At 48.5% G+C, this 24,964-nt stretch overlaps 1 protein-coding gene across 2 annotated transcripts in view; it reads left to right on the top strand.

The window, feature by feature from the left end:
- The first annotated feature begins 3,769 nt into the window (after positions 1-3,769).
- Positions 3,770-24,964, top strand: part of SIM1 (SIM bHLH transcription factor 1) — a 77,535-nt gene continuing 56,340 nt past the window's right edge. The window contains exons 1-9 of one of the 2 annotated variants that reach the window (XM_063097045.1): positions 3,770-4,076; positions 4,746-5,365; positions 14,825-14,907; positions 18,387-18,480; positions 19,010-19,114; positions 19,255-19,340; positions 20,063-20,262; positions 20,516-20,622; positions 21,299-21,446. In XM_063097045.1, the coding sequence (XP_062953115.1) occupies positions 5,191-5,365; positions 14,825-14,907; positions 18,387-18,480; positions 19,010-19,114; positions 19,255-19,340; positions 20,063-20,262; positions 20,516-20,622; positions 21,299-21,446 (998 nt within the window). In that variant the 5' untranslated portion in view covers positions 3,770-4,076; positions 4,746-5,190. Of the gene's footprint in view, positions 4,077-4,172; positions 4,278-4,745; positions 5,366-14,824; positions 14,908-18,386; positions 18,481-19,009; positions 19,115-19,254; positions 19,341-20,062; positions 20,263-20,515; positions 20,623-21,298; positions 21,447-24,964 lie in introns of those variants that run through there. The other variant, XM_063097046.1, reaches the window with a different exon arrangement.

Here is a 24,964-nt window from a genome sequence, read left to right as displayed (position 1 = left end):
TTGGATATTTCGAGGGTCAATTCAGGCAGACTGAGAAGCAGTACTTCAGAATTTGGTTGTTACTGTTGGCATAAAATATCTTACACTTGCCAAAACGGCCTGATCAGACAAGTAATATTTACTGTAATTTCTAAAATACTAGATATGACCCTATTTTTTTGGAGGTTCCTCCTATCCTGGGTTTTGTAGCAGGCTCACTCAACTCAAAGTTGCAAGGGGCCCTTGTTTCTGCCTCAGCATCACGACTTCACAGAGATGCCAAGGTCTAAATGTGGTAATAAAATGGGTGTAGGGCAGGAGTAACGTTAACTTGGAGAAGAAAATGTTGATATTTCCGAAGAAATTAATATTTCCCGAGATAAATTGTCCTTTTCAGCGGTAGAGAGTCAACATCTGGATATAACATACTGAGTCAAGCGACCACCTTCACGTTTTGCATCTTGATTATATCCTTCATCCTGACCTTGGCCATTGAGTAAAATCCATGTCTGTGTGCTTTGCACAACTGTGCATATGTGATGTGCGAGCATGTAAAAGTGTACGTGTGCAGTCAGCAAAGAACGGGGAGGCGTCGGGGGCAGAAATCACTACAGTTTGGGTAAGATGCCGGGAACAGAAAAGTTATGGGAAGCCAGGATGGACGTCGATGCCTGAGCAGGGGTCGGCACCACACGTGCGCCCGGGTCGGGGTTGCCGCGCTGAAAGCGGGCTAGGCGGTTCGCGTAGGGATTCCGCTGTGCGTTCACTCGTTTTACAACCCAAGGTTCGCCTTCGCTAGTCTGGACTTCGCCTTTCCTTGGGAGGGGTCAGACGGCCCTCGGACGCCCCCTCCCTCTCTTTCTGGGCGCTGGCGGCGCGCGGGACTTCGCACGCACAGGCGCATTGGTTCTCAACGCCGCCGCAGTGTCCTCGCCGCGCCCATCTGGCTGGAGCCGCGGGCGCCGGCACGGCTTGGCTCCGTGTGGGTAGCATGCCGGTTCGCCCCGGAGGTGGAAGGGGAAGGCTGCCGCCATCCCTCTAGGCTGTTTACCCTTCTTGGTGGGGGAAGGAGGGAGATGTTGGTTTATAAATTAGCATGTCTCCTCTCGCATGAGGATGGCGTTCCGGGGCGGCGTAGACAGCGCCTGAGGGCCAGAGCGCTAAGCGTGAAGACGCGCGCAAGAGGCGGCGGCCGCCTGCGCTCTGTAGGCATCGGCATCCCTGTTTGGCATTGGCGGATCGCGAGTGCCCGTCTCCTTCCTTTCTAGGCCTTTCCGCCTTACGTGGGCGACGAGAGCCTCTCAGCCTCCAGGAGCGTATTGAAAATTTCTCATGCTGGAGGCGAACGCACATTCTCAGAGCACGTGGGAGGCACCTGGGGTTCCGGTTCACGGTTCGCGCCCCGGGGCTGCGGACGCGCGTGCAGGGCTGGCGGGCGGGGTCGCCGGAAGGTGCCGAGCGGATCCCTGCGCCCTGGCGGGGGAGTGAAGGAGCCGCGCTCGGCCCTAACCTAGGTTCAAAGATTAGAAAAACAGGTGGTGCGTCGCCGGGCTAATTCACTCTCTCGGTAAACGCGGCTCAGACCGCTGTGTGCGCAGGACTTAGCGAGGAGCCCGCACCTCGCGGCCGCGCATTCGCTTTGTTTATTAAACGACGTCTCCTCGGTTCATCGACAACTGAGCTGCCCTGGGACGTTGGAGCAGCCCGCCCGGGCCCCCTGGACACCGGCCTTTGCTGTGAAGACTTCCGAACTCACTTTACCCATCTCACTAACGAAGGTGAACCTTGGGTTGTAAAACGAGTGAACGCACAGCGGAATCCCAACGCTTGAAACGTGCCTGTATGAGAAGGTCCGCACGGCCTGACGCTCCCTGTCCCCGGATCCCTGCCGGGACACGGGGTTCAGGCCCCAGAGAGGAACTTCCACACCTGCGTGTTTGGAGTACAGACAGGGTGTAGAGCAACTGAAGACTTGACTGAAATCCTGGCTAGGACGCAGACGCCAGAGAAAACCTTTTCTTAACCCTAAAGCGTCGTTGCTTCGCCCGGCGGCCCCATCTTAGCCCTAAAATCTGGCCAGGCTGGCCCCCACCCGTCGCTTTACATGTATTGCTGACTTGACCTTATCTGGCCTTTCTGGAATTTTAGGGATCAGTGAGCCGTAGTGCATCTCTATCTTCCTATCTTTCCTTAAAACCGATGACGATTCAGCGGTCTCTAAGCCAGGTCTCTAAGTGGCTACAGCCACTGGGGAAATGACTCCTCCTTCTCTCCGAGCCCATTAGCTGGGTTCCAGTTTTGAAACACCTACAAAATCTCTGTGCTTAGTTCTTTTCTCTTTCTCTCTATCCAAAGCGTTCACCTCCTCTTGCCAGGTGTTGCCCAGATGTGTAAATACCCCCAGAAAGCTCCCGTTGTCCTTCTACAAGCTACTGCCATCGGGCGGCAAGGAGGTGGCAGATGTCTGTATTTTTGCAAAAACATTCAAAGTTGTTCCGAATATCAGCAGAACGACACACATCCCTCTTCAGAGTATTTATTTTCTCAGCGGCAATTAGCTCCGCAAAGCAAGGACGAGTGCGCCGTTACTGGTGTTCTCACTGGCTTTTATGGTGGCTGGAACGACTGCCTCCAAACCACCTCAGGAGCAGAGTCGTGGTCACCAGCAGCACCGAAGCCAAGCGGAGACTCGCGTTTGGGGAGTGATTCGTGCGCAGCAATTATTGTCTTCGGGGCAAAACAACTTTTTCTCGCTGCTATCTGTCGTTTTTTCTCAGATGACAGAAAGAGAAGACATTCAAATTGGAGGGTCTCTAAGATATAATTTGTCAGCAGTAGTACTTGTGAGCGTTTGTTTAAACAGCTCCTGTTGGGGAATTGTGAACGTTGTGAGTTCATGCATGCAGACTGTATCCTTTCTGTGAGGAATATTCATGTTGGAGTTTTATTGCCCGAAACAAAACCCGGCAAAGAGTGGGCTGACGTTAACGATAACGATTGTTGTCAGATTCTTATCTATATATCAATCGCTCTAACTCCTCTTTGGCCTGAAATGTAACCTCTTTTCCCCTGGGGTGCCCCTCGCTTCTGCCCATAGGAAAACTCCCCGGCGGAGCTTTCTATGAACAGATCAGTCCCCAAACCCGACCCATCTCAAAAAAAGACGCTCTTCTTTTGGATTAATTCAAAGATAGGTATTGCCTTTATTCCCTCTGGCGACGAATTCAGTGTTACTGTAGTTTTAGAGAAACGGGAAAGAGATAAAACGAAGCCCAACTCGGGCCTCAGGCTCGCCGTGGGCCCCGCGACCTGCCGGCGGGAGGAGCACGGCCGAGTCGGCCCTTGGGCGAGCCCCGCGCGCAGTCCGCGAGACTCTAGCCTTGCCCGCCGGCCAGACCTCTGCGGCCCGGGGCTGCGGCCCGCCTCCTCCGGGCGCCCCGGCACTGCGGGGCCCGCGCGCTGGGCTGAGCGCTCAGCCACCAACCACAGGGAGCTCGGGGAGCGCGCCGGTCTCGCACAACGTCCGGAAGGCCCTGGAGGCCCGGAGCAGCGGCGGCTGCCTGCCGGACAGCGCCCACCCGAGTGCCAGGGCGGCCACGCGGATCGTAGGACCGGGATCTGGGAGTCGGGACGCGCGGAGGGCGTTGCGGGGCGTAGTCGCGTCACTCAGCTGGATCGACCAATAAGCGCCTTGCTCCGGGAAGCGCCAAGCCAATAGGAGACGAAGAGGCTTGTGAGTGGCATTGAGCGAGGGCGGGCTAGAGGGAGCCCGGGAGTGAAGTTGAGGCTAAACCCGTAAAGTTACAGGGGGGCGTTTTTGGCTTCCAATTAGGGATAATACTGGCTTCGTAGCAACTGCCGAGGAGGAGGATTCTAAAACCGCCTCACCCGTCCCCAAACCCGCATCCTCCTCCTCCTGCCACGCACTCTTCCTTCAATTCATGACCAAGAAAAGGGAGCCAGGGAGCCAGGGAGGCTTCGCTCCTCTCTGCTGAAGAGAAGCGGAGAGGACCGCGGAGTCACTTGGTTGGCGGTGGGCATGAGTGCAGTCAGGCGGTGGGCGCTTCCGCACCCTTTGCCGCCGGCGGGGACTCAAGGTAGGTGAAGCAGAGGACACCTGCGCCCGCCCAGCGGCGCCCCCAGCTCTGCAGCGGCGGGGGAGAGGCCGGGACGCCTCCCAGCCCCCGGCGCCCGCGAGGGGCTGTCGCGAGTGTGCCACCTGTGAACCTGGCGCTGCTGTGCCCCTGCTGGGCAGGGACAGCGCTGGGTCGCTTTGGGAGTCTTGAGGGACTTGATGTGTAAGTGCCATTTTTTGAGGAATCCTCATTCTTGAGACCCAAGTCAGAGAGGCAGCCAAGCTCCAGATCTGCCAAGGTCGGGGACCGAGAGGCGACCGCAGCGTTGAGGAGGAGTCTGACTTGCGGAAACCTGCTTTCCTGGGATGTGCGCCTGGACTGGGCGCGGGCACGGGGACCGGTGGCCGAAGGTCTCCTGATCTTCAGAACTACGCGTTTTGTCGTTTGGGCAACTTCCCAGGGGGCTGGAGAATGTGGCTGGCAGGGGTGAAAGAATGCGAGCAGCATTTGCCGGAGGCTCAGTCTCGCTGCTGATTTCTCCTTCTCTTAAAAAACAAAAACCCCGAGCCTGGCGAGGAAAGCTGGGGCGCGCGGAGGCCCTTTCCGCCCGTTTCTCGGAATCGGGGCGAGTGTGGGGGTGTGATTGTGGAGTCTCGTATCTCTTACGCTCTGATGCTGTTGTCTTCACAGTGGCCTGAAAGAGTTGTCCGGAATTCCTGTTCTTCCCAAAGGGGCTTGGAGCCGCCTCAGATGCTGCGGGACTGAAGAACAAACGTCGAGGATTATTATGTCGATTTTCCGAGGATCAGGATTCGCAGTGCGGAACAGAAGAAAAGGCTGGCTCCTCGGGGGTCCCGCCGGCATTTGATACTCGGAGACCCCCAGGATTGCTCAAATTGCCGTGGATCAGCAACTTTCCTATATTCGCATCCTGCATTTTCAAAGAAAATACTTATCTGTTCTCTCTGGTCTTTTACTGCTATAAATACACTGTCCCTGCTGCGAATACTACAGTCTCTTCATTCAAACATGCTGTATGTTTTTGCCAAATATGATCTCTAACTGAAAGTTTATTTTTGGTTTTGGATGAATCTGTGGAGCTTACGTTGTAAGAAGAAAGGGGGAACAAGACACAATGAAAGAAAAGTCCAAAAATGCTGCCCGGACTAGGAGAGAGAAGGAAAACAGTGAATTTTATGAACTGGCTAAATTACTGCCTTTGCCCTCGGCTATCACCTCGCAGCTGGACAAAGCATCCATAATCAGACTGACGACCAGCTATCTCAAAATGAGAGTGGTGTTCCCAGAAGGTAAGTGACTTTGCCCAGATGGAATTTCAAAGGCAGATCCCAGGCAATGAGCCTACACTAGTGAGCAGAGAAGTACATGCATATTTACATACATACTCTCTGAAAAGGAAAGTTTAACCCGGCTGCTTGACTAAGGTCCTTGCTGAACTCATAATTCCTGTTGCCTTTTCCAGGCTTTCTCTACTTCCCAATTAATACTTTCTCTTCAGTCCATGTTTGGTTGGGAAGCAGCCCAACAGTGCTTTTGTCAACACTTCAGATACTGGGCTCAATTGAAAGTACTGCTAATCCAAACACGACTTTCTTTTTTATTCCTCTTGTTAGAATTGTATCCAGTAAAAAGCAAGAGCACTGCCAAATTCTGTATTTTTGCTAGGTATATAGCTAGACCCATGTACATGGAACTAGCTAAGCCATATAATTTCTCTACATGTCTATAGTTCCACAGATAAAGAGCAGGCATATTCATGAATGAATATGTCCTGAATTTACCCAGTCTCTTAATTGCATATAGCAAATTTATTCTGAGTTTCCAAGACAGTCACAGGTACTGAAACTAACTCTGTGGCTCGGTAATTTGCAACTCTGGGTTTAGTATTATCTGGAATGTAACAGGCTAGTCCCAAAAAACGTAAGATTGGATTAAGATGCCTAGCCCACTTAGACAATATTTTCTGGGTGGCAGGTTGGCCAACAGATTCTGGAAAAATTGTCTTATAAGGCCAAGAAGTTAAAATAGCTGAGCTGTTGACATGATTTAAAACTTGTATTTAGATTGTCAAGATTCACTGTGTGAGGACAGAGCAGCCTTCATAGAACACTGTCCTGTATAAAACCACTTATATTCACTAGGAAAAGGACATTTCTTGCTTTCATTTACTCATCCTTTCCTTTATTTGCATCCAAATAACATAAGCAGATTTTAAAAATATTTTAGCTATGTCATTCCTGGGGGAAGGAGATTCAAAATGTAAAGGAGGGATTACTTAAACAAGCAAATAAAAAAAAAAATCCAAGAGAAAGAACTCTGTTTATTTGCAAATGAAGACTTTATGTGACCTGTAGATGTTTATGTTGTTGTTGATTTGGATGTTTGGGATCTGTTGGTTTCTTTAAAAGAAATAGAACAGGGGTGGGGGGAAGAGAATAGTCATTATTGGGTTTGAAGTTTCACTTTGCTTGATCTTAAAGTTATTATTCGAGTCAAAAGCTTGCAAAACATGCTCCAAACTAGTCAGGGGAACTAAAGGAAAACTTGCAAATTATAGTTCAGTTCTACCTTCAAAATGTTAGTAGTGTTTTAGTCGTTTTCTCTTAAAGAGGTTCCTTGAATAGTTTTCCTCATCTGATCCTGGAAACCACGGGAGGAGAGGAATCAAAGCCTAAAGTACCTGAAAAGTTTTTTGTTTTGTTTTTTTAATAAAGAAGAAAAGGAAGGGGGGAAAAGGAGGGGGAACTTATATTAAAAACCACATTTCCCATTCAAACTGTGCTGAAAATCGATGGTGGTAAAATTACCATTATACTACAATGCCTTCTGCTTAAAAAAGAGATCTCGTTGTCTTTTATATTGTCAGCGCCTACTTTATAAAAAATAAAGCTATTGTGAACTCCGCTGCCGCGCTGCTCCTAACAGGATTATTAGCAGTGATTTGTCAGCCTCTGCGGTCTCAGTGGGCTCCCTTTATGCGTGATTTCTAGCCGGTCTCGTCAATTATCGGTGCCGATGTCGCTCGCTGTTTGATCAGAAACAGCATATGGTGCTGCTTGTGGGGCTGCGATTAATCGCGGGAGAAGAATAGTGGATTGGCGTTCTGGGGCGGGCTCCAAGAGGAACGGAAGAGCCCGGGGAGTCTCCAGGCGGGGAACGCTTGTCTGTTTAGTGCAGATCCAGGGCTCGGAGGGGATTGGGCTGCTTCTTGTTGTTGTTTTTAAGAGAGCAAACTTTCTTGTTTAATTAAGTGTTAACTCCACAAATTATAAATCGCATTATAAATAAATGTGAGGAACAAAAAGTAAATTCTCATAGCCAACTTCCCGTTATTTTTTAAGAGAGCACCCATGAAGATTCCTGCAGGAGTTCCCTTGGTGGTCAGGCCGGTCCCCTCTGGCTACTTTCTCAGCGACTGACTGTGCTTTCTGCAGCCCCCCTCACCTTCCTCCCAGTCCTGGCCTCCTCCCACCCTCCCTTCTTCTGTGGGTGAGTGTGAGTTTATGGGGAGGAGGGGATGGACGATGTGTGAACTCTGGGCACATCATTTATTTCTCCAGCTACTGTTGACCTCATAACTCACTCACAGCCTCCACCTAGTGATTTAGACAGGGTCATTCGAACAGCTGGCTCCAAGAAATGAGGTTTTAATTTTGACAGTGGATAAGTTTCAAAAGCCCGAAATCCAAACACAGTCCTTTAAAACATTAAAGAACAAAAGCAACAAACAGAAGCGAAAACAAAAACACAACAGCTTTCAATGGAGCAAAACAGTCACAAGCCGAAGAACCAGGTATTACCTGCAGGGGGTGGCAAATTTGGGTTCAGCGTTGGCTGAAAGCAGAGGGTGGACAAGGTTGGGGTCCAAGGCAGAGTGAGAAATGGAGCAATTTATATGAGTGTAATCTTTTTCAGTGATAAAAAATGAAATGTTTGAAGATGAAATACATCCCTCTTGAAGCTGTCCTAGCACATAGTAGGCCATCAACAACATTTTGTTTTAAGGATGGGCTAAAGATAGCTATTTCATCATGGTAAACATTCTGTCACATGTAACATATGCATTTTGCAAGGTATATGATCTAAAATAATTATAAATCTGGTGACATAGCTATAGGCATAGCAATGCTGCAAAACTTCAATGTTTTTACTCTTATTACATTTCATCTATAATACCCTATAATGCCAAAAGCCTAAAAGTTAATAGAACAAACAAAAATTCTTCCATACTTATATTTGAAAAAAGAAAAATAAAATTCCTTAGAGTACAGATTTCCCCCTCCCCCCATCCCCTCCCACCCCCACCCCCACCCAATTTCTGAATACAGTTTTTTTCCCAGGGTCTAGTAGCTTTTTTGTTTGGGGGCAAGTTTCAGTTTTTATTTACCTCAGTGATAAAACTGAACAGTTGAGGGGAAAATGAGAGACAGAGAAAAAGAACAGAGGAATGGGATATGGGTACCTGAAATAAGAATAAAGCATTAGACTGGAGATTTCACTGCTTTAAAAAAAAAAAAGAAAGAAACTCAGGGAATATTGTGAAATCATTACACTCTGTATCTGCTGACTGGTAACATTGTATTCTAAAATAGCCTCGCAGAGGAAAAAGTGAAGCATGTAATGTAGAAACGTATAAACCTTTAGTGCTATCAAAGCCAGAAAAGCAGGATAAAAAAGATGGCATGACTTTATTTGTGTACAAAATAGGACAAATTCAACTAAAAGGAAATATATCATTGTTATCCAGCTATAATGCAATTTCAGCTGTGGGCATAGTGGCTTGCAGAATAAACTTTGAAGGGAACAGACATATTTTCATATCTATAGCTATTCAGAATCTTGGTAACATCACACTACCATTTCATTGTCAAAACGTCTTGGGAAAATAAAAATAATCAGAGTTGAAATTAGTAACTGCTCAGGAAAGAGAGTCTCTACAAAGGACAAGGATGATTAAACAAACCTCCACAGACCGTTTCTATAATATTCACCTCAAGATTGAAATCCTTAATGGCGTTATATTTGGGGGCAGGGGGGCGGGGGAGGGCCTGAGAACTGAAAGAGAAAAGGAGGTCCCATTTCCCACGTGGATGGGTGATTTAAAGCTGTTTTTCTTGCTTCTCGGGAAATGATTGAGCGTTAGGTTTCCATGTTTATTTTCTTACAGAAGTTTTTCTCATTTAAAAGCCTTTAAGCACAGTTTACACTCCACACTGGTTTTCTGTGTTTAATTCCAGTTTTGATGTTAACTTAAAATGTGGAGTGCAGAACTAAACTCCGTGCAGAGCATTTGCAAGGCAGATTTATGTGTTAGAAATTGTAGACCAGATCAATGAAAAAATACTTTTTTCTTTAAAGAGAGGGATCACTAATAAAAACAACAGGGTATCATAAACCATGGTAGGATGCTTTCAAGTAAGGTACAATCACTTACCTGAAGCTAAAACCAGGCTAAATTTTCAGAGGACAACCTTGATATCTAGGGGAGTTGTTTTTTCAGTTCTGGGGAATCTTGATAGCTTTGAGCTTTTACAGGCGCAAATGTGGACATGGAATGAGAGCCCGTGGATTCTTGCCACGTTTCTCTGTCGGGCCAGGTATTCCTCAGGAAAATGAGGTTTGGGCCCTGCTAACACCAAATGATTTTAGTGGACCACCCATTGCCAGTCCCTGATCTATAGTATTTAAAAATTTTTGTGGAGGAAGGGGAACCTCAATCATTTAGGAATGGTCCTTACACTCTCAAAGTGCTAACACCGTGTCTACAGGCCAGCAAACTTTCTTCCGCAGGTAGCCCCTCCGAGTGGGAGGCTCCCACCCGGAGTCGCTCAACCTCAGTGGCTCAGGCCAGACCAGGGACAACTACCGTGTCGAGACCTCCGCCGCGCTTTCCGCATCGTCCGAAGCTCGCAGCCGGCCAGGCCGGATCCTCTGTCGGCGGTAGCCGCAGACATCGGCCCAACTCTCGGCCTCCACAGTTTCCGCACTCCCCACGCAGGCCCGGGTCTCTGCCCTCCAGGAGTGCTCGGGGACGTCCCCGCCCCCTATCCGGAGCAGTGGCTCGGCTGGTGCGGAGGTGTGCCCATCGCCCCTCGTGCGGCCCCTGCCACCTCCCCAAGGGCAGGCGGTGGTCTAAACTTTAAGCCAAGATCCGGTCCTGTCGGGCCGTTTCCAGGAGGGCAGGCTCGGTGCTGCGGTCGGGATCCCGGCGCCAAGAAGAACCCGAGCGAGAACCGCCGGCTCCTCGGGGCTCTGCCTCGCCGGTGGGGACCTCTAGGGAGGTGGCCAAGTCCAGGCCGCGCTCAAAGGCCTGGAATCCTGGGGCGACATCGCTTGACGCTATTCAGCTGCCATGCAGGACACTTTTCTCAACCCACGTGCATTTTCGTCCTCGGTTTTAGTTCAGACCTGGCCGAACCCCGCCCTCCCCTCGTTTCTGCAGCTCTCGTCCTTTCGCTGCGGGCTTGAGCGCCCGTAGCCAGTTTGGCCGGCAGGCTCTGGCCCCTACCGGGACGCCTGCACTCGGGGGCCGGAGCACCACGCGGGCGCAGAGGAGGTCAGCACTGTGACCATCGGTCTCCACCCCAGATTTACACTAACATTAGTGGATTCCCCGAGCACTACCGCGGGGTCTCTGGCCCCTGGCAGGACAGGGAGGGCAGGCACACGCTGTGGGACCTAGGCTGCTGTGCGGTTCAAGGCCTGGCCCAGCGCGGTCCCCGACGCCTTCAGGAGCCCAGCCACACCCGCCTAGTGGGACCCAGGGATGGAGGTGGGGGTGGGTGCGGCGCGGTGCCTGAAGGGCACCTCCTTCCCAGGGACTGTTCCAGGAACTTGCTCTGGGCTGGGAGCACCAGTTCTCCGACTCTCTCTTCCCTGGAGAGCCCGCCGCAGAGGCTGCCGCACAGAGGCCGCTTGGTGTCTCAGGCCCGGGTGAAGGCTCGGACAGTGTGCGTTTGACTAGGATGCTCAGGCCCCGCAGTATACACAGGATTGGAAGTTTTCGGGATCACTCCCCTGGGCCAGCCTCTTCCCCGGACACCCTCAGCCTGGGGGAAACCCCGGTGACTGAGTCAAGCCGCTCCGGGACTCGAAGTTAGGAGTTCGGCCACGGAAGGCTTTCCCGCCTCAGTCACCGAGTTATGGTCAAGTCATAGGACAGGTCCCCCAGCATCCCCCCACCCCCGCCCCAGTTGCCTAAAAAGCATGTCGCGATCCGTGGGGGAGATGAAGGTTTCCGGGAAGGACTGCAAGGAGGACACATTTCTATTGAGATGTAGTATTTATTTAGTAAAAGAAAGAAAAAAAAAAAAAAAAAAAAAGAAGAGGAAGAAGAAGAAGAAGAAGAAAGAAAAGAAAAGAAACAGTAGAACAAGCTCTTCTTTTCCTCCTCCTCCCACCTGAATGAAACAGGCGATGATGCTGGGTCTGTAATCTATATTTTGTCAAGGGTATGAAATTCATTCCGAAGGAAAAGCTCGATCAATTTATTTTTGCTGCTTGCAATAACACAGCTGGATGATGCTTTGAGCTCACGCTAGACTGGGGCTCATCATTCATTCGCCAAGAACGGGCCTAAATGGTGCCTGTGGGATTAGGTCAATTTTAGTGGATCTACTTCGCCTCATTTGGTTACTAATTGGTTTCTTGTTTTATAAATCGAAATCTCATTTTCAGGAAATTACAAAACCCGTGCAGTCAGTCCATTGAGGTAATCCCTGGGTCAGGGGGTATTTAAATGGAAATAGCTCCACCGCGCACTGAGGGTAAAGCAACAGTGAAACTTGCCCGGGTTTCACATGAAATGTGAGCTAGTCCTTTAGATCCATAATAGATACATCCCTTCTAATGCTACTTATGTAAATATGATAAACCAGACTTTAAAGGAAGAGGGGGGCCTGGGAGAAGCAAAATTTATCTGCTAAGGTTAATGTGGCATATCTTGGAAATCTTCCAAAATAGATTATGTTTTCCTTTGTCTTCGGCCACTTTAGCTGGGGAAAATCCTTTTGTCTAAAACCCGATTTAGTTATCGCCTCCTTCGCAGAGCTCCTTTTCTCCTTTGCAAAACCCCGTTCCCTCGGCCTCACCGAATTACAAGTGAATCTTCAGATCTTGTTCCCACTGTAATCCCGCCGCAAAGGGAGCTGGTTTCCTCCTCATTTTAAACAGACAATCAAAGGATTTGCGAATTTTCTGCGGTAGGTCAAGTGCAGAAACGAAATCTCAGCTTACCCCCTTGCCAACTGAAATGGGGTACTGGAGCGCGTCACCGAAGGCAGGAAGCGAGAGGGTCCGAGGAGAGGGGTCTCGTGCCCACATCGAGACTTTCGGGAGGGGCAATTCCCTGACCTGGGCTTGGGAAGAGCACCCCGAAGAGCGAACTCAGCCTTGGTATTAGATCAGGAAAGTCTGACAGGTAAACAAACGAGGGCAACCAGTTTCTTGTAAAATATTAACTCAGACAACCGTGTGACGGAGATTCTGACGGAACAGAAAGAGAAGGCAACTCTCCGTGAAAGCAAAAGTTTCCTTAAAAGGTGGGGGGTGGCGGGTGTAGGAGAAGGCGAGGGAGGCCCCTGTTAACCTGCGGCGGGACGGGCTGTTTATCATTAACCTGTGGGGAAGTCTTCGTTTCCCGAGTAGCGCATACCAATGAGGCCACAACCTGAGCCAAAAAACAGCCGAGACTGGCGCCCGGAGTTCGGAACCAATATTTAATCCCCAGCCTGGCCCTGGGAATTTTCTGATCATTCTGGTCGGGAAACCGCTCTGGGGCGTCTTCCAGCCGCTTTGGAAGACCCGCAGAATTTTAGATTGAATACGTTTGTTGGCCCCAGGCGCAGGCCTCACATCCTTCCCGGAGCTGTGCAAGACACCATCTCCTGGCACAACGCAGGCTCCATGGGACCCGGGCGCGCCCGTGTGTCCTGGCTTTTCCTCCGCGAAGTTTTGGGGTTTCAGGCTTCGGCTGGGGTGCCTAGGGTCGGGCGCCACCTGCGTCCTGGGTTCTCCCAGCAGGGTCCTTTCCCTTTTCCCTGGTGTGGCCTCTGAAGCCAACCCCTCCCGCCACTTCTTCTGTGTGGGTACGTCTGAGAGGGAATAAAAAAAATGAGTATGTCTGTGCCAGAAACCAAGGAGGATAGGTTGGCTGAGACAGGAGGAGCAAAGGGAAGGTGACAAGGCGAAGGGGTGTGTACAGGTGGCTGTGATGGGGGCTCGTCCACGAAGTACAGGAGGACCGCAGGGACCAGCTCACTGGAGTCACTCTGGGGAGAGAAACGGGGGCGGGCTAAAGAGTCAGGAGGTTTTGAATCCGCGCAAGAGAGGGAGAGGAGTCCAGGAGCAGGCGGGGAGCCTCAGTGTTTGCAGAGCTGTGGGGAAATCGTTAGATTTATTTAGATGTGCAAACACCCAGAAAGACGTGATTCGAGCTTAAGGGGCGCTCACAGTTACTCGTTGCCAGGATTTTTTGATAGCTTGCTTGGGAAGCAGTTCCTGGCCAACACCTTTTAAAAGTCCAACTCCACGTTTTATTCTGAAAGATTCGCTCCAACCCCCACAGTACAATGCGAATGTGTTTGTCATTGCGTACTTTATGGTGATTTGCCCCTAAGCGCAGTAAATCACCTTTGGGGGGGGGGGGTCGCGTTAAACCTTGTTTAATGGTGATGGTGTAGGAATAAAAGGAATTAACCACCTACTTAAAATAATTTTAGCAGCCGCACTATTAAAAGATATTACCCATAAATAGTTTAACATAGGTTTCTGCAAGTTTCTTCTACCTTATTTTTCATTTTCTTTCTGCAAACAGGTATTATGGCTGTTTCAACAATAATTTTTTAAAAATCAGCCACGAGAGTCCTGAGCGTTTTATTTTTTAGACATCACAGGAGACATGGTTTGGGGCAAAGCCCAGAAAGATCTTAACGTGGTAACATCCAGGAGAGGAAGAACGTGTCTTTGTTAATAGGAGATAGTACCCAGAAAGTAGAAAAATGATTCGCTGCGTCCAAAAGGGAACGAAAATATTGCAAGAAGTTGTTAGCCTCAAAGTAACCGACTTCAGAAAAGCCCATGCCGGGAGGGATAAGGGGTCTGTAAGGCGGAGGCGAGGAGGGGAAAGGAAGAGGAAAAAAGGATTGTGCAGGAATGCTGGTAAATTTCAGGCTGGAAGTCATCGGCAATCGGATTTTTTTTTTTTTTTGGAAAGGGATTAAAGTCAGGGAATGAGAATGGCTAGAGAGCCCCGCAGCCAATCAGAAAGGCCACCAGGGACCGACCTAGCCGGTCTTCTCAGGTCGCTCCGGGCGGGCAGCGGCGTTCGCAGGGTATGGGGGCATTCTTGGGCTCCTGAAAAGGATGACAATGAAAACTCTGAGCGAGAAATAAGATGTTCTTCATCCTCGTATACACAGTAGTGAAGCTACGCAAAAGTTATCATTGGGATATGGTGTGTGTTGGGGATTCCTCCAGGGCACAGGCCCCTTCAGGTCCTGCTAGCAGGGCGCTCGGCCATGGCCCTGCCCTCCCTGGGAAACCTTGTCTGACTCTGTTCAGAAGCTGAGAGGGAGGGATCGAAACTTACAAGCTCCCATCTCCAGCGGTCCAGGTTGGAGGGGACGGTGGGAGGAGCCCCTATGGTATCCGGTTCTGTGTGCGCGCGCGTGACATAATCGCAGAACCAGTCCCAAACTGCCAGGTGGGTCGGGGTTCCGTCGCTAAAGGCTCTTTCTGTGTCTGCACAGGGCTTGGCGAGGCGTGGGGCCACTCGAGTCGAACAAGCCCCCTGGACAACGTTGGCCGCGAACTGGGCTCCCATTTGCTTCAGGTACAGGCGCAGGTCTCCCTGTGACGCATAGGCTTCGAGGGTCCGGGTGCCTGGCCCTGCGCGGGAATTCTAGTTTCTCAGGGAAAAAAAAAAAAAAAGGAATCCAGTCTGAACGTGGCCCTCTCTCAGCCTAACAGCTCCTCCAGAGTTAAACTCTAGCTCTTAACTTCGCTGGGTGTCTCTCTAGGCTGAGAGGTAGGCAAGGTGACCACCCAGACGTTGGGTTCAGAAGGTAGCCCGACGCCGCCCAGACCCCATCAAGGGAAGGGGCACCACTTGTCACCATTCGGTGAGGGAGCTGGAGAGCCCTGGGCGAGGCCGCCGAGGCAGGGCCGCAAAACCGTCAGAAATGAAGGATTTACAAAGGAAATAACAGGAACGTGGTAGAAATGCCGGCCAGTGCTTTAAGCCCACACGCTTCGGATCCAGCTGCGTTTGCAGCTCGTTTCATCTTTTCCCTGTAGTTGCCCGGCTGCCTTCACTCTCCCTACGCGCCCTCACCCCAGGCCAGCCCTGGCAGTGCACAGACGCTCTCATACACACATATCCTCTCCCCTCATCGCCCCCCCCCACCAGGTAATGAGTTTAACCAATGTGAGGCGCCCATTACCTTGTTGTTTGCAGTGCACACCGTTTTAAATTGCCCGCTGCCCGCTTAAGTCGCAGAACAAATATTTTAAATAGCAAAACTCCCGGTGGCATTTTTAGGTTTGACATTCGTCCCCTATCTTGCACCCTCTTTATTACGCAAGTCCACCAGGACCTCTTTGCACGGGAGTCTTGCACCTAAGCAGCATCAGGAGAACCTAAGCTGGTTCTCCCCGCTAGGCAGGCATGAGTGCTATCTTTTGGCAAGAGCTCCACAGCCTTTCCTGTCAAACCGATATCCCATCCCTCTCTTCCTCCTAGGGACGAAGAAAGGTCTTAGATGAGCATTCCCTCTCTGATCTGGCCTCTACACCTTTGAATTTATCTAGAAAGGTGCTGTAACTTCCTTCTCTAAAACGCATACTGAGACACATGTGATAGATGTCCCTGTGTCCTTCCTCAATCTTTCTATATTCCCAACTAATTTCTCTCAGTAATGTAAGCAAGATAACAAAATCCAAACAACCCCTCGCCCTTTCTAACTCTTCCCTCTTCCTCATTCCAAATTTCTGACAGGACTCACTTACATTTCTCAAGTTCAATGGCTTACCTCTCTTCCCATTCACTCCCATGTCCCTGCAGTCGGGCATCTCTCCCACCCACTGTGCTCTGCACAGGCTCCACTGCATTTTGATATCAAGTACCAGATACTGCTCTCTTATCCTATCTAAGCTCTTTCATTCCACAAATGTAGGAGGGTCAATTGAATTCCAGACAGAAAGCCCTGCCCTCACGGAGTTTGCATTCTAAGGAGAACAGCCTTATGAACTCACACATGTGCACTGCATAGTGTACCAGGTGGCCTAGGTGCTAGGGAGAAAAATAAGGGGAAGGAGCAGGATTGTGTTTGAGTCATGGCATTTAAAATAGGGATGGTTGAAGAGGGCCTCACTGAGAAGGTCACAATGGGAAAAGACCTGAAGGAGGTGACACTGATGACTTGACATTCTCCCCCTTCCTCAGTTTCTAAAATAGCACTATGTCCCGGATTCTTCTCCCTCTCTGCCTGCTCCTCTTTGATTTTCCCACCACTGGCTGGCCTGCAAAAACTGTAATTTTCCCCAAGGTTCTAGCTCTGTTTCTCCTCACATACCCTCAAAGCCTCCTAGGTGATCTTAGCAACACCACTGCCTCAAAGCTTTTCTCCACATGACCCTAGCAAGTTTCTCCAGTCTAGATTGCTCTCCTGACCTCCAGACCTTTATTTTCTGCTGCTCATCCAGGCATATGGAAATGGAAATCTTCATGCACCTGAAGTTTAGCATCTCCAAGACAAGAATGCATTTAATAGCTCCTGCCCCCAGACTTCCAGTCATACAATATCTCACTATGCTTCCCTAAATTGTCAGTTTTGGATAATGGTGTCACCCTCTGCTCAATGCCCTTACTGAAACCTTAAAGTCAGCCTTGACTTTTCTCTCTGCCAGCAATTAGTATGAAGTCCATAGCCAGAACCATCTTTGAATGAGACTCTCCCCCTACTACATCTCCCCTGTGATCATTCAGTTTCAGGCTTGACCACCTCTGTTGCAGCTACCTGCTCTGATCTCTGCATCCCCATCTTCCTGTAGGCCACTGTCCATACTCTGCCAGAAGAAACCCCCAAACGTATCTAAGCATACTATTCTCCTGCTTAGAAACCTCTTTTAGAACCCTGCCGCCTACAGGAGCAACTCCAGATTCCACAGGTTGATATTTCAAATTCTGAAAGTCCATTGCAGGTGTATTTCCTCAGTTCCATCTCTGGTACACTAGACTCATCACCTTGGAATATACCAGATACATACTAGCCCTAGTCCCTGACTTTGCCACATCATTTCTTCTGCCTGGGATGCTCTTCCTTCTTTTTCTAGTCCAAGTTTCCTCTTCAAGTTTCTGCTCAAAGACCAGCTCTTCTAAGGCCTTTTTGATTCTTCCCCAGGCCTCTGATCACTCAGCCTCTGTCCCCTGCCCACTTGTTCAGCACTGTGTATTCAGTTATGTGGTCATTATATCTATTTTCAGCCGGTCATCCTGCTGGACTTCCAGGTCCTTGAGAGCAGGGACTGACTCATCCTTATGTCTCTTTTGCCTGGACTGAGGCCTCATTCACAGAGATAAAGGGCCAGTCAGAGTCTAAGACTTTCTGTCACTGAGAGCCTGTCAGTTTGATGCATCAATGTAAACACACACACATACACACTATAGCACTACTCTATGGACTTGCTGCTCATAAAGCCTCTTATCTTCTAAATCCTCCTCTCCTGGACTCTTTCCAGAGCCACTGGCCAGCTTCCTTCTGTCTACAAACTTCAGACCGCCAGCCCTTTCATGTCAACCAGTACCTTCTACATTGGATCTTTCCCAAATTCTGCTATTACTCTTTCCTTTATAAGACATCACCCCTATGGAATACCTGAAGACTGACACAGAAACCTCTGATTCTTTCAGTGACCATCACCCCAGGAACCTAACTCACCTCTTATCACAGGCTGTGATATTTCCCCCCCAGAATGTGTGTGTGTGTGTGTGTGTGTGTGTGTGTGTGTGTTACAGTTGTGTCTCCTTTGTCCATTTCATTAGACTTGAGTCTTGGAGGGCATTAGCCTTATGCAACACTTTTTCTGGATCTCTCCAAGTGTACTGCATGCCCCAGATGCTTATAAATTTGGAATAAACAAAAAAGGAGACTCTTGTGACTGATTTTCTATGCCCTGTTTCCTGCCAGCCCCTCTCCACTCCATCTCTCTGTCCTTCTGACCAAATGTTTCTAACTTCTGTACTCCCTCCACCCCAATTTCTCTAGATGGCCCAGAGGGCTCTCCATTCACACTCTATTTCTGTCTCTCCAGACCCTAGATGGCTTCATCTTCGTGGTGGCCCCAGATGGGAAGATCATGTATATCTCAGAGACAGCCTCAGTCCACCTGGGTCTTTCTCAGGTAGGTGAGTGGTCCACACTTCCAGCCTGCAATGTTTATAGCTACAGCTGGAAGCAGGAGTGGAGAGGAGGCTTTTCTGAAGATTTCACATCTGCATTTCTGGGTTGGAAATCTCTCAGCTAGCAAGAGGACTCTAAACAGGTTTGAATTTCCTCATTCTTCAACTTCCCTTATTCTTTCTTTAGCTTCCACTCCAGATCCAAACAATGGCTACTTTTTTGAGTCCTTACCATAAGCCAGATGCGTGGCAGGAGGTTGCATATTTATCTTATGATGTCTTTACCAAAACATTGTCAGGGGGCTACTACTACTACTACTATTGCTACTATTAGTATTTTCATAGACAAGGAAGCCGAGGCTTTGATAGGCTACAATAGGCAAGTAGCAATCAATCGAGCTAGAATTAGAACTCAGGGCCAGTTCCAGAGTTCTGGCTTCTGTCCTCACAGTTCTGACCCCCACCCCCAACTTTAAGTCCCTTCAGGGGCATTCCATCTCCACGGAGACGGTGATAGCCTCCTCTTTACAGGTAGAGCTGACCGGAAACAGCATTTATGAGTACATCCATCCGGCGGACCACGACGAGATGACGGCGGTGCTCACCGCCCATCAGCCCTATCACTCTCACTTCGTGCAGGGTAAGGCAGACAGACACGTGCCTGCGACGTTCAGGCCCATCGCAGTCTGCTTGTGGTTGCCCCCAGTTAGTCGTGGCAGGGACCGGCCCTGCACCGGCCATTTCATGTCTTGAGCCTCCCTCTGCCCCTCTCTCTCTCAGAGTACGAGATCGAACGCTCCTTCTTCCTGAGGATGAAGTGCGTCTTGGCCAAGCGGAACGCAGGCCTCACCTGCGGCGGCTACAAGGTGTGTGGCTGAGCTGGAAAACCCACGACGCGTGGCGGCCGGGAGTAGTCGGAAGGGGCAGGACACAAGGCTCGTTCGGTGCGGAAGGGGGAAGGGACGTTCCTGCAGCTGGGGCAGCACCCTAGTGCGCCCCCAGCATGTGTCAAAGCGCCGAGGGCCCGGACACTCCACGAGAGTCACTGAACACCTGGGGACTTAGCGTGAAGTCTAAGTCTGGGTCGAGATACTGCGCGGCCACCGGAGCTCTTAACTGTGGCCCGTAGAGATGGGCCTTAAGGGTCCGTAAGGCCTCTGAAATGGCGGGTGACTTTGGTGGATTCGTGAGTTTAGCCATAGAGTCAGAGCTTGACCCCCCAAAACGTTAAGAACCAGAGCTTTAGCTGGAAGCCGTGGTTCTCAAGTTGAATGTGATTGAATGTCATTAGAAAGTAGGTTCCAGGGCTCCACTTCGCTATTCGCTATTCAGATGCATTAATGCATTTAGTTGGTGCGGCCCAGGACTCTGCAGTTTTTAAAAGCTCCCGGGTGAGATCAGTGTGGTGTTGCAGTCACTCTCTTGTGACACCTTACAGCACCAATGACTTTGGACCCTTTTACAGCAAAGGCGTGGTCACAAGGTGTTTGTGGCCGAGTAGAGTTTCAACATGTTTCAACCCCTTCCCCACCTTCTGGGGGCTCTTCCTGACTCTGGCTGAGTCTCGCCCCCTCCCCCTCCGCCGCAGGTCATTCATTGCAGCGGTTACCTGAAGATCCGCCAGTACAGCCTGGACATGTCCCCCTTTGACGGCTGCTACCAGAACGTGGGCCTAGTGGCCGTGGGTCACTCGCTGCCTCCCAGCGCCGTCACGGAGATCAAGCTACACAGCAACATGTTCATGTTCCGTGCCAGCCTGGACATGAAGCTCATCTTCCTGGACTCCAGGTGGGTATGCAGGGCCGAAAAGGGCCAACCCTAGCATGAGAGCAGCCCTGCTCGGTGTCGGTGACAGTGAGGCAGTGAGGTTTTTTTTTTTTTTAATAAGCCCATTTTGCAGCGAGGTGATTGACTGGGCCCTGCGAAGTGAGGGCGGGCACCTAGGTCTGAGACACTGTTGGGAATAGGGGACACGCCCGACTCCTCTCCCCTTCCACTCCTCCTCCCCCCAAATTCATCCCGCGGGGATTGCTGTCCTCAGGGTGGCGGAGCTGACGGGGTATGAACCTCAGGACCTGATTGAGAAGACCCTGTACCACCACGTGCATGGCTGCGACACCTTTCACCTGCGCTGCGCTCACCACCTGCGTAAGGCGCCACCCTGCCCTGCACCCTGCCACCCTGTCGCGTCCCCGGGGCGGGGGCGGGGAAAGGGCGCTACTTGAGTTCACCCAAGCGCTCAGATGTGAGCCCTCGCAGTCGGGTGATAGTGGTGGCGGTGTGTGAGGCCCGCGAGGGGCTTCTACAGCACTGGGTCCCCTGGTTTCTCTGACATTAGCGGGCTGCTAACACAGGTGGAGGGGGCGTTTCTGGGCGAAATCTCAACAGGAGGGGTCCTATTCTCCTATTGATGTGCTTCCCCACCTACAAACCTCACTAAAGTTGCGAAAACCCAAGGCTGGTCATCTCTGCTCACGCTCATAGACTCGCCTAGGTTTTTGATACAGCTTGGCTTTGAGCTCAATGGGAGCGTCAGAGTTCAAGCGAATCTGGGGGAAACTCCCAACTTTGTGTTATCCTCTTGGCTCAGGTGAAGACAGCGGTCCAGAGAGGGGCCTCCCCGTTAGCATCCTTGTAAGGGGGGACTCCACGCAGTTGAAAAAGGCAATCAATTCTTTTGGGAATTTGCCCGTTGTCTCTCCCTCCTGCCTGGAGCAGTCGTTAGGGCCCACAGGGGGCCCGCACTCCCACCACCTGGGGTTGCGTTTGGGACCAGTCGGGGCAGGCTGGTTCACCACCCCTCTGCCTTCTGTCTCTCAATCAGTGCTGGTGAAGGGACAGGTGACCACCAAGTACTATAGGTTCCTGGCGAAGCACGGTGGCTGGGTATGGGTGCAGAGCTACGCGACCATTGTGCACAACAGTCGCTCTTCCAGGCCACACTGCATCGTCAGCGTCAACTACGTCCTCACGTGAGTGCAAGTCGGGGACCCCTTCGTCCACTCCAGGTGACCCTGGTCTTCGGGCGGGTGCGGTGGCGGGCACGACCGGGTTAGACGAGGCTGAGGTCCCCTGGGGATGCCTGTTTGACCGACGAGTGCTGGCTGCGCTGGGAGGAGGCAGGTCGAGCACTTTCATCTTTCTGGAGACTTCCTTCGTTATTTTCTAGAGAAAGATTTAGGAGTTTTTCCGTCAAGGTCCGTATTTGCTTTCTTCTCTTTCTCGCTCTTAACCTTTTAAGCGAACTCTGCATTAAATAAAACTTAATGCAGCAGAAAGAAAAAAGAGAAAGAGAGAGGAAAGGATCCGACGTAGGAGCCATTTATGGTTAACAAACAGGACATCTGTTTCACTTTTTCAGATCTGGAGTTTGAAGTTCTTAATTTTAACCAGAGTCTCCAGTCAAAGTTAGGAGTTCTGAGAGAGTGGTTCTTTCCCTGAACCACGAAGGGGGCTTAAGTGACCAGGAGGGTCTGACTTTAACCTCCAGAAAGCAAAGAGACTGGAGCCCACCCCACAAGTCTTGGCCGGCACCCAGGTTCCGGGCGTGGTGTGGAGTCGAGCTCCGGGTGCCACCTGCGGGCGTGACTTACTGGGAGGCCGCAGCAGCCACATTTGAGCCTTATTCTTTCTAGAAACGGTAATCGTTTCTGGTTGCCCGTGTGGCCCCGCGGGCTGATCACGTGGCCTGGTGTTCCGCCGGCGAAGAAAGCATGTTCTGTATAATGTTTGTGAAAGTCGAATTACTTAGGGTTGAAACCTTTCTGAAGAACCCTTTTGTGTGCGCAGTTGCTGTGTTTTGTTTGTTTGGCTTTTGTTGTTGTTGTTGTTTTTCTTGCTGTTGGTACAGGTCGAAATTCTTGTGACTTTAGGGGACTTTAGGGGTTACTTACTTTGGAAGCATCGACACACCAGGCACTTAGTAGAAATGCTATTTTGACACTAGGAAGTTGGTTAAAGGGTCTTAATAGTCTATTTGGAATCAGACTATACTGTAGGCAGTGAGGACTAGATTCATTTCACGTTGTTTTAAATTGCCAAATTAAAAATGTAGTAGTTGGAAATATTATGCTTGGCTGTATTTATTCTGTGCCCTGTTTAATAAGAAAATTTAATTCAAGTCTTAGAAAATGAATTTGGTTCAGATGAGAATTCAGTATTCAAGAATAATAGCTGGTTATTAAGAAGAATCTTTTAACTTCTTTTGTTTGGTAAGCAATGGTAAAATAAATATTAGATTTTTGTAATAGCAAGAAGGCCATGTATTTTAATACAGAGTAAAAATAAAATAAAAAAATAAAATAAAAGACTGACATTTTGGGTTTCGTAAAACAAAACCGTCTATTTTATGAATGCAGTTTTTCATATTATTAAAATAAACATAAGAGAAAATGGCAAAGCATAATTCATAAAATAAGCCACTTTGTAAAGCAGAAGTATTAAAGGGTGAAAAATTATGTCTGCTTACCATGGAAAAGAAATGGACATTCTTTAAGAAGGTGCTTTGTATGTCTGAGACATCACAAGCATTATACGTACATTCTGTTTTCTGGTGGGTGCTTGTGGTTAGTAATCATTTTTTATCAAACAGCAGGGTATATAGTCACACAGACCCATATAAATGATCTGAATGCAAGTTAGACCTCCCAATGGGTAAACTTATTTTGTTTGGAGTCATTTTGAAATATTCTGTTTTGTTTTCAGTGGATAACTGTACTTTCTTTCTTCTGTTGACTGTCATTTTTCACTTTACACAATTTTTCAGAGCTATAGAATTAGATGATCAATTTTACATTGGGAAAAAAATGTAAATAAGGATAAATAAATTATTTATAAAAGGAAAAAAAGCATGTCACACATTTTTCTGAGCATTTTATGCCTCTGAATGAAAATAGAAATAAACACACAGAAGCGTGTATACACAGGTACACAAGATAAAAAGCTGAAATTGATTACCCTTTTATGAGTCTCAGCTCCAGTTTCTTGTATAAAAACTCTTAGGACAGTTTTTAGAGCTGCAAATGTGGAAACTGCTTTAGGTGAAATGTCATCAGGTGGCTCTGTGTGTGTTGACAGGATTTTCATAATGAACAGGTTGCAGTTTGTTTGATGTGTATATCACATATCTTCCTGGAAGTTACTAATTTACATTGTCTTAGCAAATTAAATAGATGGCTATTGATTCTCTATGGTAGTAGTGAACCACCACATACAGAAGGCTACTTCTCTATGAAGACTGAGAATAAGTAAATTCTTTGCACATACACCACCTCAAACAATGTACTTAAAACCACAAGCTCCCCTCAAAATTGAAATACTAGATATTTTCTAAATTTAAAAATTTTAATAGCTTACATATTGAAGAGATTTTCATGTTGTGAAAGTAGAGGGGATTTTTAAATAAGCATTGGTCAAATGAGGATGTGATGTTTTGGTGGAAGACACATTCATAAGAAGCTCATTTTTCTAATTTTCGGATGGTAAATTTATTGTTAAAGTTAAAATATGCCTGGAAACGTCAGTCACTATTAACTAACAAAAACAACAATGAATAGAAATATTCAGTAACCATGTTTTAATAAGCAGTTGCAATGGTGCATATAGGAAAACTGGATGATTTTAGAGGCAGGTGGTGTACATCCTGGTGCTTTTTACTGGCTTTTGTATGACCACCACATGTTCTGAAAATTTGGAGAGTAGAAGACGCTATGATAAAAATTCAAAAATTCTCTTAGTTTCTCTAGGTCTCTGAGGCTCAGTGAAGCTTCTACAGCTCTTCATTAACCACCACTGCCCCCCACCAAACCAAACCAAACCAAACAAAAATTTGACCAATTCATGATTTTTTTTAATAAGACATACATACACTGATAGCTTTATTTCCTACATTAAGGAAATCTTTATAAATTATGAGTGCCCACAGGCTTTGAAATAAGTGTAAAATATGACAAGCCTTGCTCTCCGTTTACTGCCAAGAAGATAGGTGAATGGAGCTAGTGTCTACTAACAGTGAATGCTGGGGAAAGTCCAGAAAGTGTGGAGAGTAAAGAGAAAGTAAACTGTGTAAGGTCCTAAGTGATTTTCTGGAATTCATATTTCCTCCAGTTTATGTTTAATTAGTTGTATTAATTATACATAGCCAGTTCAGATGGAAAGCATTAGTACTTAATGTGACAAAAATTGAAAGTGTGGAACACCCAATAAACTATTAAAAGTAATTTCTAGGAAAATGTAGAGTCTCAGTTCCCTTTATATTTTTAGACTTTATATTTTTTTAAAATAAGAAATATTCTGCCACTTTTAAGTACAAATTAATGAAGTGTAAAACTTTTAAACTATTAAAATTTAAAACTATTTTAAAACATAAACTTTTCAAATATAAAAGTTGAAAGAATAGTACAATGAATATTCATGTACACATCATCTACTTGAATCTATATTATGTGTATATGAATATTCAACTGTTAACATTTTGCCATGTTGCTTTATG

The sequence above is a fragment of the Cynocephalus volans genome, chromosome 5 (assembly GCF_027409185.1).
Source record: "Cynocephalus volans isolate mCynVol1 chromosome 5, mCynVol1.pri, whole genome shotgun sequence".
Classification (NCBI taxonomy): Eukaryota; Metazoa; Chordata; class Mammalia; order Dermoptera; family Cynocephalidae; genus Cynocephalus; species Cynocephalus volans.
The sequence above is the reverse complement of the archived record's forward strand: the minus strand, read 5'-3'. Positions and strand labels throughout refer to the sequence as shown.